The following is a 12,973-nucleotide window of genomic DNA, read 5'->3' as shown; positions in this document are numbered from 1 at the left end:
CAGGCTTAAATGTAAAAGTACACTATCAAAAAGCCATCATCATCAGACAAATACACTGCCAAAATGCTGCTTGAATGTGTAATAAGAAGTCCATTACAATTGGTGGGAATAGTGTCATTGAACCGTGCTCCAGAGTTCATAAACCTTTGTTTACTTTTATTTGATAGTTTACCAGAAGGCAGAATTTTGTCCTTTACTTTCAAAACAGATATTGTAGCTGCAATTTAATACTTGCTGATTGCACCTGTCTACACCATGCATTAGGTTAGGTACTAAAAATACCCACGTGCCTTCTTGTGTCCTATTCTTTCCAACAGAATTTAATGTGGAACACTTTGAAGTACAATGGGGGGAGGAAAAAAAAAAAAAGAAAAAAAAAAAGGAAGAGGAATACTTACAATGTCTGAATTGAAGGGTTTCACATTGATGTTGCGAGTTGAACTACTGGTAAGGGACCAGACCTTGGTTTTGTGCTTAAAAGCAGCTCTAACCTTTGGGGAAAAAAATGAAACCAGGTAGAAGATTTCTTTTGAGAAAGTTGTGTTTATTTTCACAGGTGTAGTTTACAATCACTTCCCCATTATCCTTCCTCCACATTAACATCACTGTATTAAAAAACAGCAAACAATCCACTCCTACATTTTTATTTATATTTATGGTCTTATTTTAAAATTTAACTTTACTTTTCAATTATCCATACTTTAAATACGAAGCATTGTGTAACCTCACATATTTCTCATTTCATTGGCAACATTTTCATGTTATCATCTGGGTTATCCCATCCTCCTAGATGTCAAAAGTATGACTGTGTTACCATTCATCTTGTTAAAAATAACAAATGATAAAAGCAAAAAACCAAAACTGCAGGGCATATAAGCATACATCCCCAGTATTTGCAGTTCTGGTTTGAAAGAATTCATGAGGTGCCATTATATTGATTTTCAGCAGCTGACTAGGACACTTGCACATTTTCTAAATATACAGCCCCAGACAGGACCACAAGCTCCCGGTATGGGCAGACTCTCCCTGGAGCTCACGCAGCCCTGATGGTTCTCAGATGCCACGAGGACATAAGCCAGCTGCCAGCCTTTGGAAAACTGAAATTATTTAAAGATGCTGAATGAAATCCCCTATAGATGTAGGAAGATTCTGCACCAAGGTGAAAATAATCAGCTGCATAAAGAAACGATAGTGAGGCAGTTGTTCTTTAGGCAAGTTGGTGAGATTTATCAAGGATTACTGGCTGGGAGTGATTGACCAGTGTTACGATGTCATGCTAAAGAACATCTTGTCAGGAGGAGCATAGTCTGCCAAACACACAAAGTAATCTTTCCTCCCTATTCTACACTGGCACAGCTAGAGTACTGGGTGCGGTACCCCAGGAAAACCAGGGACCAGCTGGCGACAGCTCTCAGGAGAGCAGTGAGGATGATCACAGCTCAAGCAAACACATGTTACGAGAAGCTCAGGTTGTTTAATCAAAAGAGGAGACGAGGGGAAGAGAGGATAAGTCTTACAGTTTTCCCTTTGCTGCAGAGAGGAAGGGAATTATCTGTTCTTTATACTCATAGTAGCTAAAACAGGAAATGAGAAGCTCAAGCTGCAGTAAGAAAGATGAAAACTACAATTTAGGAGTGGCAGTAGTGAGGCTAATGAGGCACAGAGCCAAATTGCTGAGGGAGGTCGAGGGGCTTCGATGACTGAGCTGTCAGGGGTGACACTGGCATGTTGGACGTGTGCTGCTGGAGAGGCTGCTGAAGTCCCCATCAGACCCGTTCTCCTCAGCTTCTTTAAAATTCCCAGACACACTGGGAATAAAGCTCTCATTTTTACCCAACGACTTGGAAACATCTGTTGATTTTACTTTACTGTATCTGAGTTTTACTTCTATGGTAAAAATGAAATTCTCAAGAAGATTTCTCGCAGTTTAGCTGAAGAAGTTTTTTACATATGCACAGCATACGATGGAGCCAGTAAGACCTGCTCTCCAAAAATGACAGTTGATGTTAGCTATATATGAACTGTTTTTTTGAGGATACAAATTCTGAAAAGTTTCTGAATTTAATTTCTCATGAGGTTCCTGGAAAAATGGCAGCAATTCAAATAGTTGTATTTGATGTAAGACATTTGAAGCTTGACACCAGGAAGAAAGCTTTCTGAGCTGGGGGCAGAATAGAATAAAGAAATATTTTTCCTCCTTCCCTTTAACCTGCCTGCTTCACTTCAGCTGATTTCAATCAAGATCAAGAATTTCATAGTCAGTCCTGATTCTCCAAACTGGTTGTAGCAAAGATCATACCAATGCTCTAAGCCTGAATAAGTTGGCAAACATTAATAAATAATAATGTCTCCACAGAAGAGCTGGAGTGCTAGCGTTGCATAGGAAGAAGCAGCAGACTACGGGGCAGAGCTACTTAGTAGCATCCCAAAGAAAGAGCTGTGGGAGAATCAAAGCTGTGTGGGTATTCACAGAGCAGTATCCCTGTCAGCATGCTGGAAATAGTTTTCATAAGAAACTTTCGTTACCAGTAATACATGTTGCTGAGCATTTTCTGCTATCTGCCATGGGAGGAGAGGATGCTGCAAGCTCCAGGCCCAGCAGAGATGGTCTCCAGAAGCCCCATTTAGATCAGCCTTGCCTTGGCTTTACCTCAGTTGCTCTGAGACACCCTGAATGCAAAAAGATGCCTCTTGGTCCACTATGAAAACCTGAACTTCCTGCCAAGAAAAATACCTAGAATATGTTCTGCTCTGTTTGGTTTCCCATTAAGGATTGATGAGCAATGTCCAAAAATATGTTTTGCTGAGAATAATATTTATTTTCCTCTCTGGAACTGCAGATGTAACAAAGCCAGAGGCCCCCCCCAACGGGGACTACCAGAGTGAGTCCTGCTCCCACTCTTTAGGCATCCTCCCTTAGCAGCACAGCCCACACCCCCTGATCAGTCCCTCCAGCCCTCAGGAGTGCTTCTTTCCTTAAGTCTTGAGCTGCCTTCTCCTCTCTCTCTCTTTTTTTTTTTTTAAAAAAACCCCTTTCTTATGTTAAATAAAATAAATGACAAACATGGGTCAAAATGCCACAAGTCACAAAGTCACTAACAGTTGTGTATTAATTGAAAGAAAAAAGAAATCAGTGGCATAGCAGGCAATGATAACGGAGAAAGTCTCTTCTTGGTTTACAGTCATGTTACTTGAATTTGTAACACCAAATTTGTTAGCACCATTTGGTTACATACCTCTGAATTCAGCAGACAGTGAAACAGGAACATGAAAAATCCCTGAAAACAGATGGAAACGAGAAAGGTGAAGAATGAAATACAATAATGTATTTCTTGCAGTATTACATAAAACAGGTATTGAGTAGCTGGAGATCTATAAATATTGAAGAGCAGGCCTAACTCTGCTCCATGTTAAACTGGAGAAACCTCCAGCATCAGGTTACTATGAGGCTTGTCTGGACCTTTTCCTGTAAAAGAGCACCTCCTACCCTTTGGGGTCCTAAAAAAGAAATTTGGCTGAAAAGAAGCAGGAATTCTGTTTTCATGACAACAGGAGAACTTTTTGTCTGTGCTTGCAAAGATAAAGGCAGAAGGAAATGCTCTTTGGGAAACACCAGATCAATAATTTTCACATTAGAGAAACAAAGTATTAGCATTAGGAAAATTTTCACAACAGAACTTTGCTGTCATTGGGCTTTTTGTCCAATGGAAAGTGAAAAGGTCCCATCCCCTTTTTCTTTTTTTTTTTTTAGGGTGTATTCAGTCAAACTCATGTTTTTTATTTTGGATGAAAATTGGAACTTTTCTTATCAGCTTACGGGGAGAACTCTGTTGAACTTCTTTTTGTGACGATAGTGCTACTTGTTCCTGAGACAAAAAAGGATTTATGTGAGTTCATTTTTTCTCCCCCTTTGTAATCATTATTTGGGAAAGAATTATAACACACCTATAGATTTATGCCTTTACGGAAATGTCTGCTTAAAGCTAAGCAGATGCTTATATTCCCTCTTGGACAGAGCTATTTTTCTGGATTGGTGTATTAAGAAGATGAGGGCTAGTTGCTTGCATGCAAGAGTTGTGCAGCATGCAGAATAGCTCCATTTTTCTCCTAATACCCCACCTTTCCCACAAACTTCTGTTCGCTTTCATTTAGTCTCAGTGATGAAGCCTCAAACTGAAAAACTGTACTGGTATCTCTACTGAAGAATCTTGCCTGTCATACATGGTGCTGGAAGAATGAATTTCATTTCTCAAGCTCACTGTCTCATTTATTTAATTATTGCTACTGGAAACACTAAGGAGTGGGATAAAAGTTTTGTTCAAACAGAGACTAAACAATTGCCAGTACTGTATGGTCAGCACAGACTTAAAAGACAGAGGAAGGAACATCATAAAAAAAAAAATCCAATAAACGCAAGCATGTGAAAACATTACTAATGATCCATTTATTGGATCTCAGCAGCAGTTTGGTAGCAGCAAACTTTCCCACCAGGTACTTACTTGTAGTGAATTGAAAACAGCAAATATATACTGAAATACTAATGCATGGGCATTGACAGCCAAAATCCCAAAGATCCATGAGCTTCCCAAGATCGGTAAGAGAACAGCGACAGCTTTAGCTGTTAGTCTGAAAGAGAAAATGAAAATAGGAAATGTGATGAGACAGTTAAAAAAATTTCAGCCCACGCACCAGGGAGTTTATCAATTAAGTCCTGGCAGCAAGGCAGTGTGTGTATGACTCTCTTTGCCATAAAATTCTTTTAATGGGCAAGTCTCTTAATTACTCATTCCTCATCTATGAAAATAAGAATAACAGAACTTCGGTATCTCATGGGATAAATACAGATCAAGAGTCAGTAACTGAGGGTGCAGGGGAAGAGATGGAGAGATGATCGTATCACTACTGCAGTCATATCTTCATTTTACAGTGAAGTATGATTTTGTCATTGAAGAGTCAGGTGTAAGAGTCAAAACCAGAGGGCAGAAACCAAAAACAAAGACAGCATGACATGGAAAACTAAGCCCACTATATAGTACATCCAAAATGCATTTGCTCAGCACTATGGCTGAGTCAAGACAACATGGTATTTCTCTTACAGAAAGTGACTTGGGATTTTTAATCACCACAAATGGGAAGAAACAGGATGTACCTCTGCCAAATGCAAATCCTCTAACACCCCAGTATTATTCTGCTACCATCCTGCTTTGTTCAGAGTTGATTCAGAGAAACGTATGCCAAATACTGAAATAGCCTGTGTTTCTTGGAGATCCCTACTGATATATGTTCACTCTGCTTAGCTTGGAGGTCTTGGCAGAATTTCAGTGAAAGGTGGTATGACAGGTGAAAAGCTAATGTACTGAGAAAATAAGAGGGATTTTTGATTTTGCCTTAATGAGTTATGTACAGGATGTTTGTTACAGCGGAAGACAAAAAGAAATTGTAGTATACCAGAGAATTAAATGATCATGGAAAGTTTTCTGCAGCAGTTGAATTCTGTGGACCAAATTTTATATAAAGAGTAAACAAAGGGAACCACAGAGAAAACAAAGGCATTGCATTTAGAATTGTAAGATCACAGTTAGGTCTCTTCAGTGTTTTCACAGCCTTCTGCATTAACCGCCAAAGAACTATGCACTTTCTATGAGGAGCTCATTTCCTTCATCTGCAACAGGAATTAAGGGCAGCCAAACCTCACGGAGCGCTCAGGACCCTGTAGAAGAGGTACAGGCAATACTTGCATCTGTTTTCTGCTTTGATGTAAACATTGCTGACATCTCTCTGCAACTGAATGCCACTGAATGTCACTCAGCCACTTCCAACAAAGACGGGCACAACTGATGAAATTTAATTCACAAAAAGATTATTGCTTATCCCATGCAATTGTCTTCTCCTTACGAAGCCTCAGAGCATCATCTTTGATTCATGCTAATTAACTGCTCTAACGAATTGTACTTTTGTGTCTGTGTATACCTTGTAATATTGACTTTAAGAGTAGTGCAGTAATACCCCTACAGAGTGTTTCTAGTGTAATCACAGAAAAAATAGGAAGACAACCAGATTACTCTGTGGAAGTCCTTGCCACAGGATGCTACGGACATCGCAAAATGATCCTATAAATTCACGGAAGATAGTTCTGTTGTGGATTGTTAAATGTGACAATTCTGATGCAGCCGCTTGTGCAGGAAGTCCCTAACCTTTAGTGTGCTGAAAGGTGGGAGTACATATGCGGAGAAGAATCACTCTGCTTGACCTTTATAGTGGGGACACAGGGTTGGACGGGCCCCCAGGCCATCTGGTTGAATCTGAGATGGCAGTCCTTCTGCTCTTTGCCTAATCCATCTGGCTTTTTAATTAAAACAATAAACATCTCCACAGCTTGTTTTCACATCAGTTTGATCCGGTAAAGGCAGGTATAAAACAGAGCGGGGCCAGGTGACCAATAATGGAGTCAATAAGCCATCACTCACTTTTTCCCAGGAAGAGCTATACATCTAGTTCCCAGCACTGGACAACCCAAAACCATTCATGATGTCTGTCCACTCTGTAATCACTCAAAACCCCATGAATCCCACAGGGCAAAACATTCTTGCTGTCAAGACACAGCTAACTAGACAGCCCAGTGCAATTTTGCTTGTCAACAATGAATAGATGTCAAACCTTTGCACACGCCGGCACCACATTTTCAGTGACAGCTATCAAAGGACAAACACTTCCTCCTGGGTAGCTGAGTACAATTTTGGAGGTACAAGACAGAAAGCACAAGGAAGGGACCTGTCCCCGTTTGAAACACCCTGAACCAGCAAGGCAGATAGATCTAATCCCTACTTACCACAGCACTTATTTACTTAACTCCTGTTGTAGCCCATCACATTTAAGCACATGCTTACAATTAAATATGTGTTTAAAATATGTCAGTGAATTTAGTCTATGGTACAATTATAGATAAAGCAGCCAAGCAGGCAGTAAAGGGAACGGGTAGTGAGAAACTAAAAGTCAATCCATGCTCGCTAAAGCTACATTTTTTCCAGAAATTAGCAGATTTCTATTTAGCTGGATATCTATGCAAGAGAGAAAGTTGTTTTAGGGAGATTAATGTCCTACTTGTGCCTTTTACCCCCTGGTACAGATTAAAGTACAGGTTCAGGAGAGAAGTGCGTAGAGCTGCATGACAAGAGACCACTTGTAATTACAACAAACATAAAACAAATGAGAACTTTGTACAACACAATTCAATGAAGAAATCTTTTAATTAAACTTAGAGCCAAGACATCTTGTTCATTTCAATGACCTGAGCACACACTTCGTTATATCCTTGATTAAAAGTATATGTTGAAGAACTGCATAGGCTTCAGGTTTATAGGGAAATCTGGGATGGGGAAGAATCTGGAATTTTATTTTTTTTTAATTGATTCATAACTTTATGTCCTTGGCCATGCATATTTCTGTACAATTAAATTTAATTCTGCAAAGAGTGTATTCAGCCAGAAAATGAAGGAAAACCTTAAAGCTTGACCTCTTCTATTTAATTAAAGATGCATTTTAAAAGATATAATTTTAAAACAACTGATACAAGTTTATTTTAATGAATCAAGGATGCTTTGGGTTTTTTTCCTCTGTTAAGACTAAAGTTCATCACCTCAACTCTAACATAAGATGTGCTCCACTGGGGAGCTGCCAGCAGACCACCTCTTGCAATCAGCTTTGTGCAGAAAGACCTGTATAATCCTACAGAGCCCTTGTGCCTTCAGGAAAATGTATCTGTGCAGGACTCAGGACATACATCTGCGGGGGGGGAAGATGGATTAGGTACATTCATATTCCAAGACAGTTTAGATGTCCTCTCTAACCTGATACAGCAGGTGATTAGTATGCCCATCACAGCTACACTTGTAAAACTGTCTTCATTACAAACCACCCTTTTTTCTTTTTCTCTTTTGTTCTCACACTCTCAATTTTTATAAAATTTGCAGTTTGGAATATAATTTTCCCCAGTTGGTTTGTTGCCAAAAATAAGTTTTCATTATTTCTTTTTCAGTCAGAGCATAAAAAGCTTCATCTGTAATTTGTAGTTGAGGGCAGAATAGAGTTAGGTACTCAGTTTCAATGTTTTGAAAATCATTCTTACAGTTTGGATTTTCAGGAGCCTTTAACATTACAAATGCCTTATATATTTTTTGAAATCTTGTGTTAATGAAGACTGCTCACTGTTAAGCACAGGGTTCAGCACATGTGCAGCAGAAATTCATAGCTAAAAATGAAAACAAAATAAAGACATATGGGATTTTTCATGGAAATGTATTAATGTTTCATGCACATCCATTTAGGAGAGTGGCCATGTGAGGGTGACATTCATTTAAGACTTTCTAAGGGTCAGCTCTGCATATGTATGACTTAAATCTCATTAAGTCTTTTTTTTTTTTTCCCTAATTATTGCATAGCTCTCTATGCTTGCGCGCTCTGAATTTCATCCTATGTATGAAATTATTAGTTCAAGGTGTTTATGAGCTTTACTCACCAAGCAAAGGACTCTGCTCTATTGTTTCTGGTCCTCTTTTATTTTCTTCCACTTACCCCTCCCCTTCCCATCCTTATTTCATTTTGTCTTTGAACTTTAAAAGAGAAAAATGCTAAATGTAAAATGCTGCGTCAGAACACCATTAAGGTGGCAAGGTTAAAAAATCTTAGAAATACAAAAGTTAATGTTCCACTAGGCACATTAATTCCGACACACTGCACATACTTTATTTTTTTTTTATTCCCATTTTTCTTTGCTACATGAATATTTTAGTAGATTAGTTCTAGTACACTAAGATATAGAGTGCAATCAAATACATGTTGTTTTTGGAGAAGGAATACTGCATGACCGTCAAAAAAGAAGTCACTACCGTTGCTTGAGCTTTATATTGTCTATGAAATTGGTGACATGAAGCAGCAACACTTTGGGGCAGGTCTTACTTTGCAGATATTGAGGTCCAGCCCCACCAGGACTTCATAAACCTTGCTAAAAAAATCTTCTTTTCTCCATGTGCCCTAATGTATCAGAAAACAGGATGACCATTGCCTTATGAAGGACCCTCTAAATTTCTCCTCTGTGCCCCTTCTCATGCTCTGGCCTTTGAAATTAGAAGCAACCTAACAGCCTGTTTCTCACATACACTTTTAAAAGCTCAGGTATTGTTACTCTTCTGCAGTCTAATAGCATTAAGTTTGGTGAGCTTTTTGTCTCTACACATCTATATACACTGAATGATCAGTCCTGGAATTAATTAATTAGAAACAAAGCAAAACCAGCACAAAAAAATTCGGTTTTGCTTTCTATTGTTTCCTATTGCCAATATATATTTTTTAAAAAGTATGTACCTGTTACTACTTAGACAACTTCTGTAAAATACAAAAATACCATCAGTCTGATTAAATTTTTATATCCGGTGTATATGGAAAAGCCCTTGGGATATTACTAGCTGTACATAGCCTAACTATCAATTCAGTCTAAGGTTAGGGTTGTTGCTCACTCTGCCCCGACACTAAAATCTCTTCAGCTGGGCTGCAGAGCCTGCAGAAGCACCGCTCACTAAGAACCACTTTGGCATGACTTGATTTCATTCAGACTTGCATGCTTGGTTTTTTGCAAGAGGCAAGCAGCAATGAGTTGGTACTGCACAGGGCCACATCTTCTGCCATCGGAGCTGCAGAGGCTGCTCTGCAGACAAATTGCTGGTCCTTATAAGCTCATAGTCCCACTCCCCTGAGCACTCATGTATGAACCCCATTGTCGGGGGGGCAGGATTGACTCCTTGGAAAAATCCTTAGAAAATTTTTCTGACACACTTCTTGGAAGAACAGCATTAACTTCATTCATTAACTGTTAATCAAGCTGTCCATTTAACATGCATTCACCCTTTAAATCTTCTGTTGAAAAAAAAATATTTTTCTTCTCCTTTCCTGTTCTTACAGTTTAATTCTAATTCCTGAAGAGTAAACCTTGCTCACCAGAGATCTTCCACTCCAAATTTCTTCAATTGACTTTGTTCTGTTGCTTTTTTTTTTTTTTTTTTGGCATTCAATTCAGTGCAGGGTTTTGATATTTTCTGTATCTCTTTCTCAGTCAGAGACGGACTGTTAGCCAGTGTTTTGTACCAGCTGAGATCCTGAAGTGTGCAGCAATCAATCAATAGAGGAGCGGAAGTTTTCTGAGTTGAATAATTATCATAGCTGTACTGGAGTCCCAGTGTGCAAGAAGTACAGGTTTCAGCACTTCTGAGACGTATTTTCATTACCAACATCATATAAAATCATTGAGCTGTTACTGAAGTTGCTAGGAACATTTCTCCAAGAGCGTGGTTGGGCCTTATAGTTTTATTGTATTTGCAATTGGTTTGGAACAGCCCTACTCAATTGAGATTGCTCCCTTCCCGTTATTTAATCTTTGCCCTTTTCTGCTATTGCCCTGAGCACACTGTCGATAGCTCACACCGATGCAGAGCGACTACACTGACAGCTACAAAAAAGAAATTTCACTGCTGGCAGAAAGAAAACTTTATTACTTCTGTGAAGGGGACCCCTAATTCACAAATCAGTTTTATTGGTTATATATGGAGCACTAATCCTTTTAAGACTTCTGACATCTGCTTTACAGTCATGATGTCTGCTGAAGAAAGAATTAATTCAGACTCATAAGCCAAGATTATATAATAATTGGAGGAAACATCTAAAAAAAGCAAAAATCCTTCACAACAATTCACCAAAATTGTTACCCTGACAAACAGTCCTTTTAACTGAAATCTCTCTTGTTTCTTCAACTCTTCACTAGCCGCTTTCAACAATATCCCATATACTTCGTATAAAAACAAAGTAAATCCATAAACCTGTAACTAACATTTCAGACTAATGCCGGGAAAAGTTGAATTTAGCTTCGGGTTGGCAGTCGTTACAAGTGGTGTTCACCAGCCCCTAAGCTGGAAGCTGGAGAGCTGCTGGGAACCACAAGCAGCAATTCTGACTACGAATGGCAACGTGTCTCACCCGAGTTCAGCAGTGCTTCCAACACACACCTTGCCTACGCCGTCTGACCGGTACTCGGGCTTTCCTTCCTGCGGATGTCTGAGGGATGGCCGTTCTTCTGACCATGGCATTCAGGGGTGTTGTGTGCTGCCGCTCACTTTGTTACCTGATTCTCCAAGGAGCAAAACGAACACTAAGTGTTGTAGGTGATGAGTTGCCACCAATATCAGAAAAATGGAAGAATACTGGTAACAACCCATCTTTTTTTAGTGAATGAGGCAGTGAATAGCAACAAAAACATACACATCTGTCTTCAGGGCTGATCCAAAGCCACTGATATAATTTGGAGTCTACAGGATCAAGCTTCCTTTCACTCCTCAATAAAACCAACCAAGTCTCAGTAGAGTAATGCACTGTGGATGGCATAAGCAGCTCAGCAGAGTAACCAAAGCACAGGCTTCAGAGTCAAATCCCTCAGGCCCCCTTCTAATGTAGCAGCCAATTTACTACTCACACTGCATGCGAGTGACACAGAGTAGGTGTTTGGGGTTCTTTCCAAATGAAATTAATCTCTGAACTCTGCTAGACATCTTGATCTAACGGGTAGAGCTCGCTTCTCAGAAAGGACAGACATGGATTTTAATTTTGCTCCTGCCACTGAGCAGTAGCTCATGAACTCCTGCAAACACACATGTACCTTTTTCTTCTCCTAACCTTTGTCTTGGCTATATAGACAATAAGGCTGATGGCACAATGAATGTCTTTTAATTAGCACATACACAGTTCCTAGCTTAATCTTGGGTGATTTCTAGACACAGCTATAATAAATTGGAAAAAAAAAAAAAAAAGACAAAACCACTGGTTACTGCACATGCCATTTCCCATTTTCCCAAATGTTATTTGCCCTTTCAAAGTGATGTTGTGAAAGTGAACAAGAAATATTTACAGACACTTCAGATGATAATTTCTTTCTGTTGGGTGCCATTTATGATCCAGGGAAGACACTGCTAGTCAAAAGTATTGTAGCTATGAAAAAAAAAAAAAAAAAAAAAATCTAGGCTGCAACAGCAATTACATTCAGATTGATTTTTTTATCATGTGAGTGGGAAGGGGGGGGTGGCATTACTCCTTTTCTGTTATGCTCAGTGTACAATACCCAGCCCTCTACCACAGACCCTCACAGGAAGGCAGATACTGCCAAAGCAGTGCCACTTCTCATAAGTCTTCCCAAAAGTTAAACCTGCCTTTAGTAGATACAGCATTTGCCCAGAATATAGGAGGTCTTGGCTCAAATCACCCTTCTGCCTAAGGGATTGCAGTTCCCTTTTTTCCAGAAGAGCATTTTGACTCCCTGCTTGGTGATCATTCTTGCCTATTGAATCTGTTCCACTTATATTAAATAATTAAATATCCACCAGGTCAGAAAGACAAGGTGTACTCCACAGATTAGTCGTGAGGCACTCCCCTGAGAGAGGAGAGTCCTATTTAATCCTTGCTTTATTAATACTTCTTATTTTATATTAAATATTCAGTGGAGCAGGGACTGAAATCCAAGTCTCCATTTAAACCCCAATCAAGCCTGACAAAATTATGGCCACGACCAGAAATGGAGGTACCTTAAGAATTTTAATGCTGAGAAGGCAATTCCAGGGGCTGGCAGCATTGACTCTTGACTTCAGCACCTAACCAGGGGTTTAGGAATCCTTGCTAAGTCCTCCCACAGATCAAGTCCCACATCACCTCCATCACTTCCTGATTCTAAAACTACTAAAGAAAAAAAAAACTTCCCAAAGAAAGTAATAAATACTTAACTAAAACATGTCCTTCTCCTTGTCTTTAATGCAAGCTATTAAAAGAATATAAAGAATTAAAGCATAATGTCCTTGCAAGCTGAATTTTCAGTGGTTATGATTTTCCCAGGGGAACTGAATTTGCAGTGGGATTTTTCCATTCTCTTTCTAAAATTCCTTTC

General features: G+C 39.3%; 1 protein-coding gene across 3 annotated transcripts in view; it reads right to left on the bottom strand.

Annotated features, from left to right (window-relative positions):
* The window catches only part of ADGRD1 (adhesion G protein-coupled receptor D1), a 158,102-nt gene that overhangs the window by 3,856 nt on the left and 141,273 nt on the right, over nt 1–12,973 (bottom strand). For all 3 annotated transcript variants that reach the window (XM_075769598.1, XM_010310767.2, XM_075769599.1), the window contains 3 exons: nt 4,500–4,626; nt 3,237–3,278; nt 399–491 (listed from right to left, as the gene is read on the bottom strand). In XM_075769598.1, coding sequence (XP_075625713.1) covers nt 399–491; nt 3,237–3,278; nt 4,500–4,626 — 262 coding nt within the window. The remainder of the gene's footprint in view (nt 1–398; nt 492–3,236; nt 3,279–4,499; nt 4,627–12,973) is intronic.

Source organism: Balearica regulorum, chromosome 17 (assembly GCF_011004875.1).
Source record: "Balearica regulorum gibbericeps isolate bBalReg1 chromosome 17, bBalReg1.pri, whole genome shotgun sequence".
Lineage (NCBI taxonomy): Eukaryota > Metazoa > Chordata > Aves > Gruiformes > Gruidae > Balearica > Balearica regulorum.
Note: the sequence above shows the minus strand (reverse complement) of the source record. Positions and strands in the feature narration are given on the sequence as shown.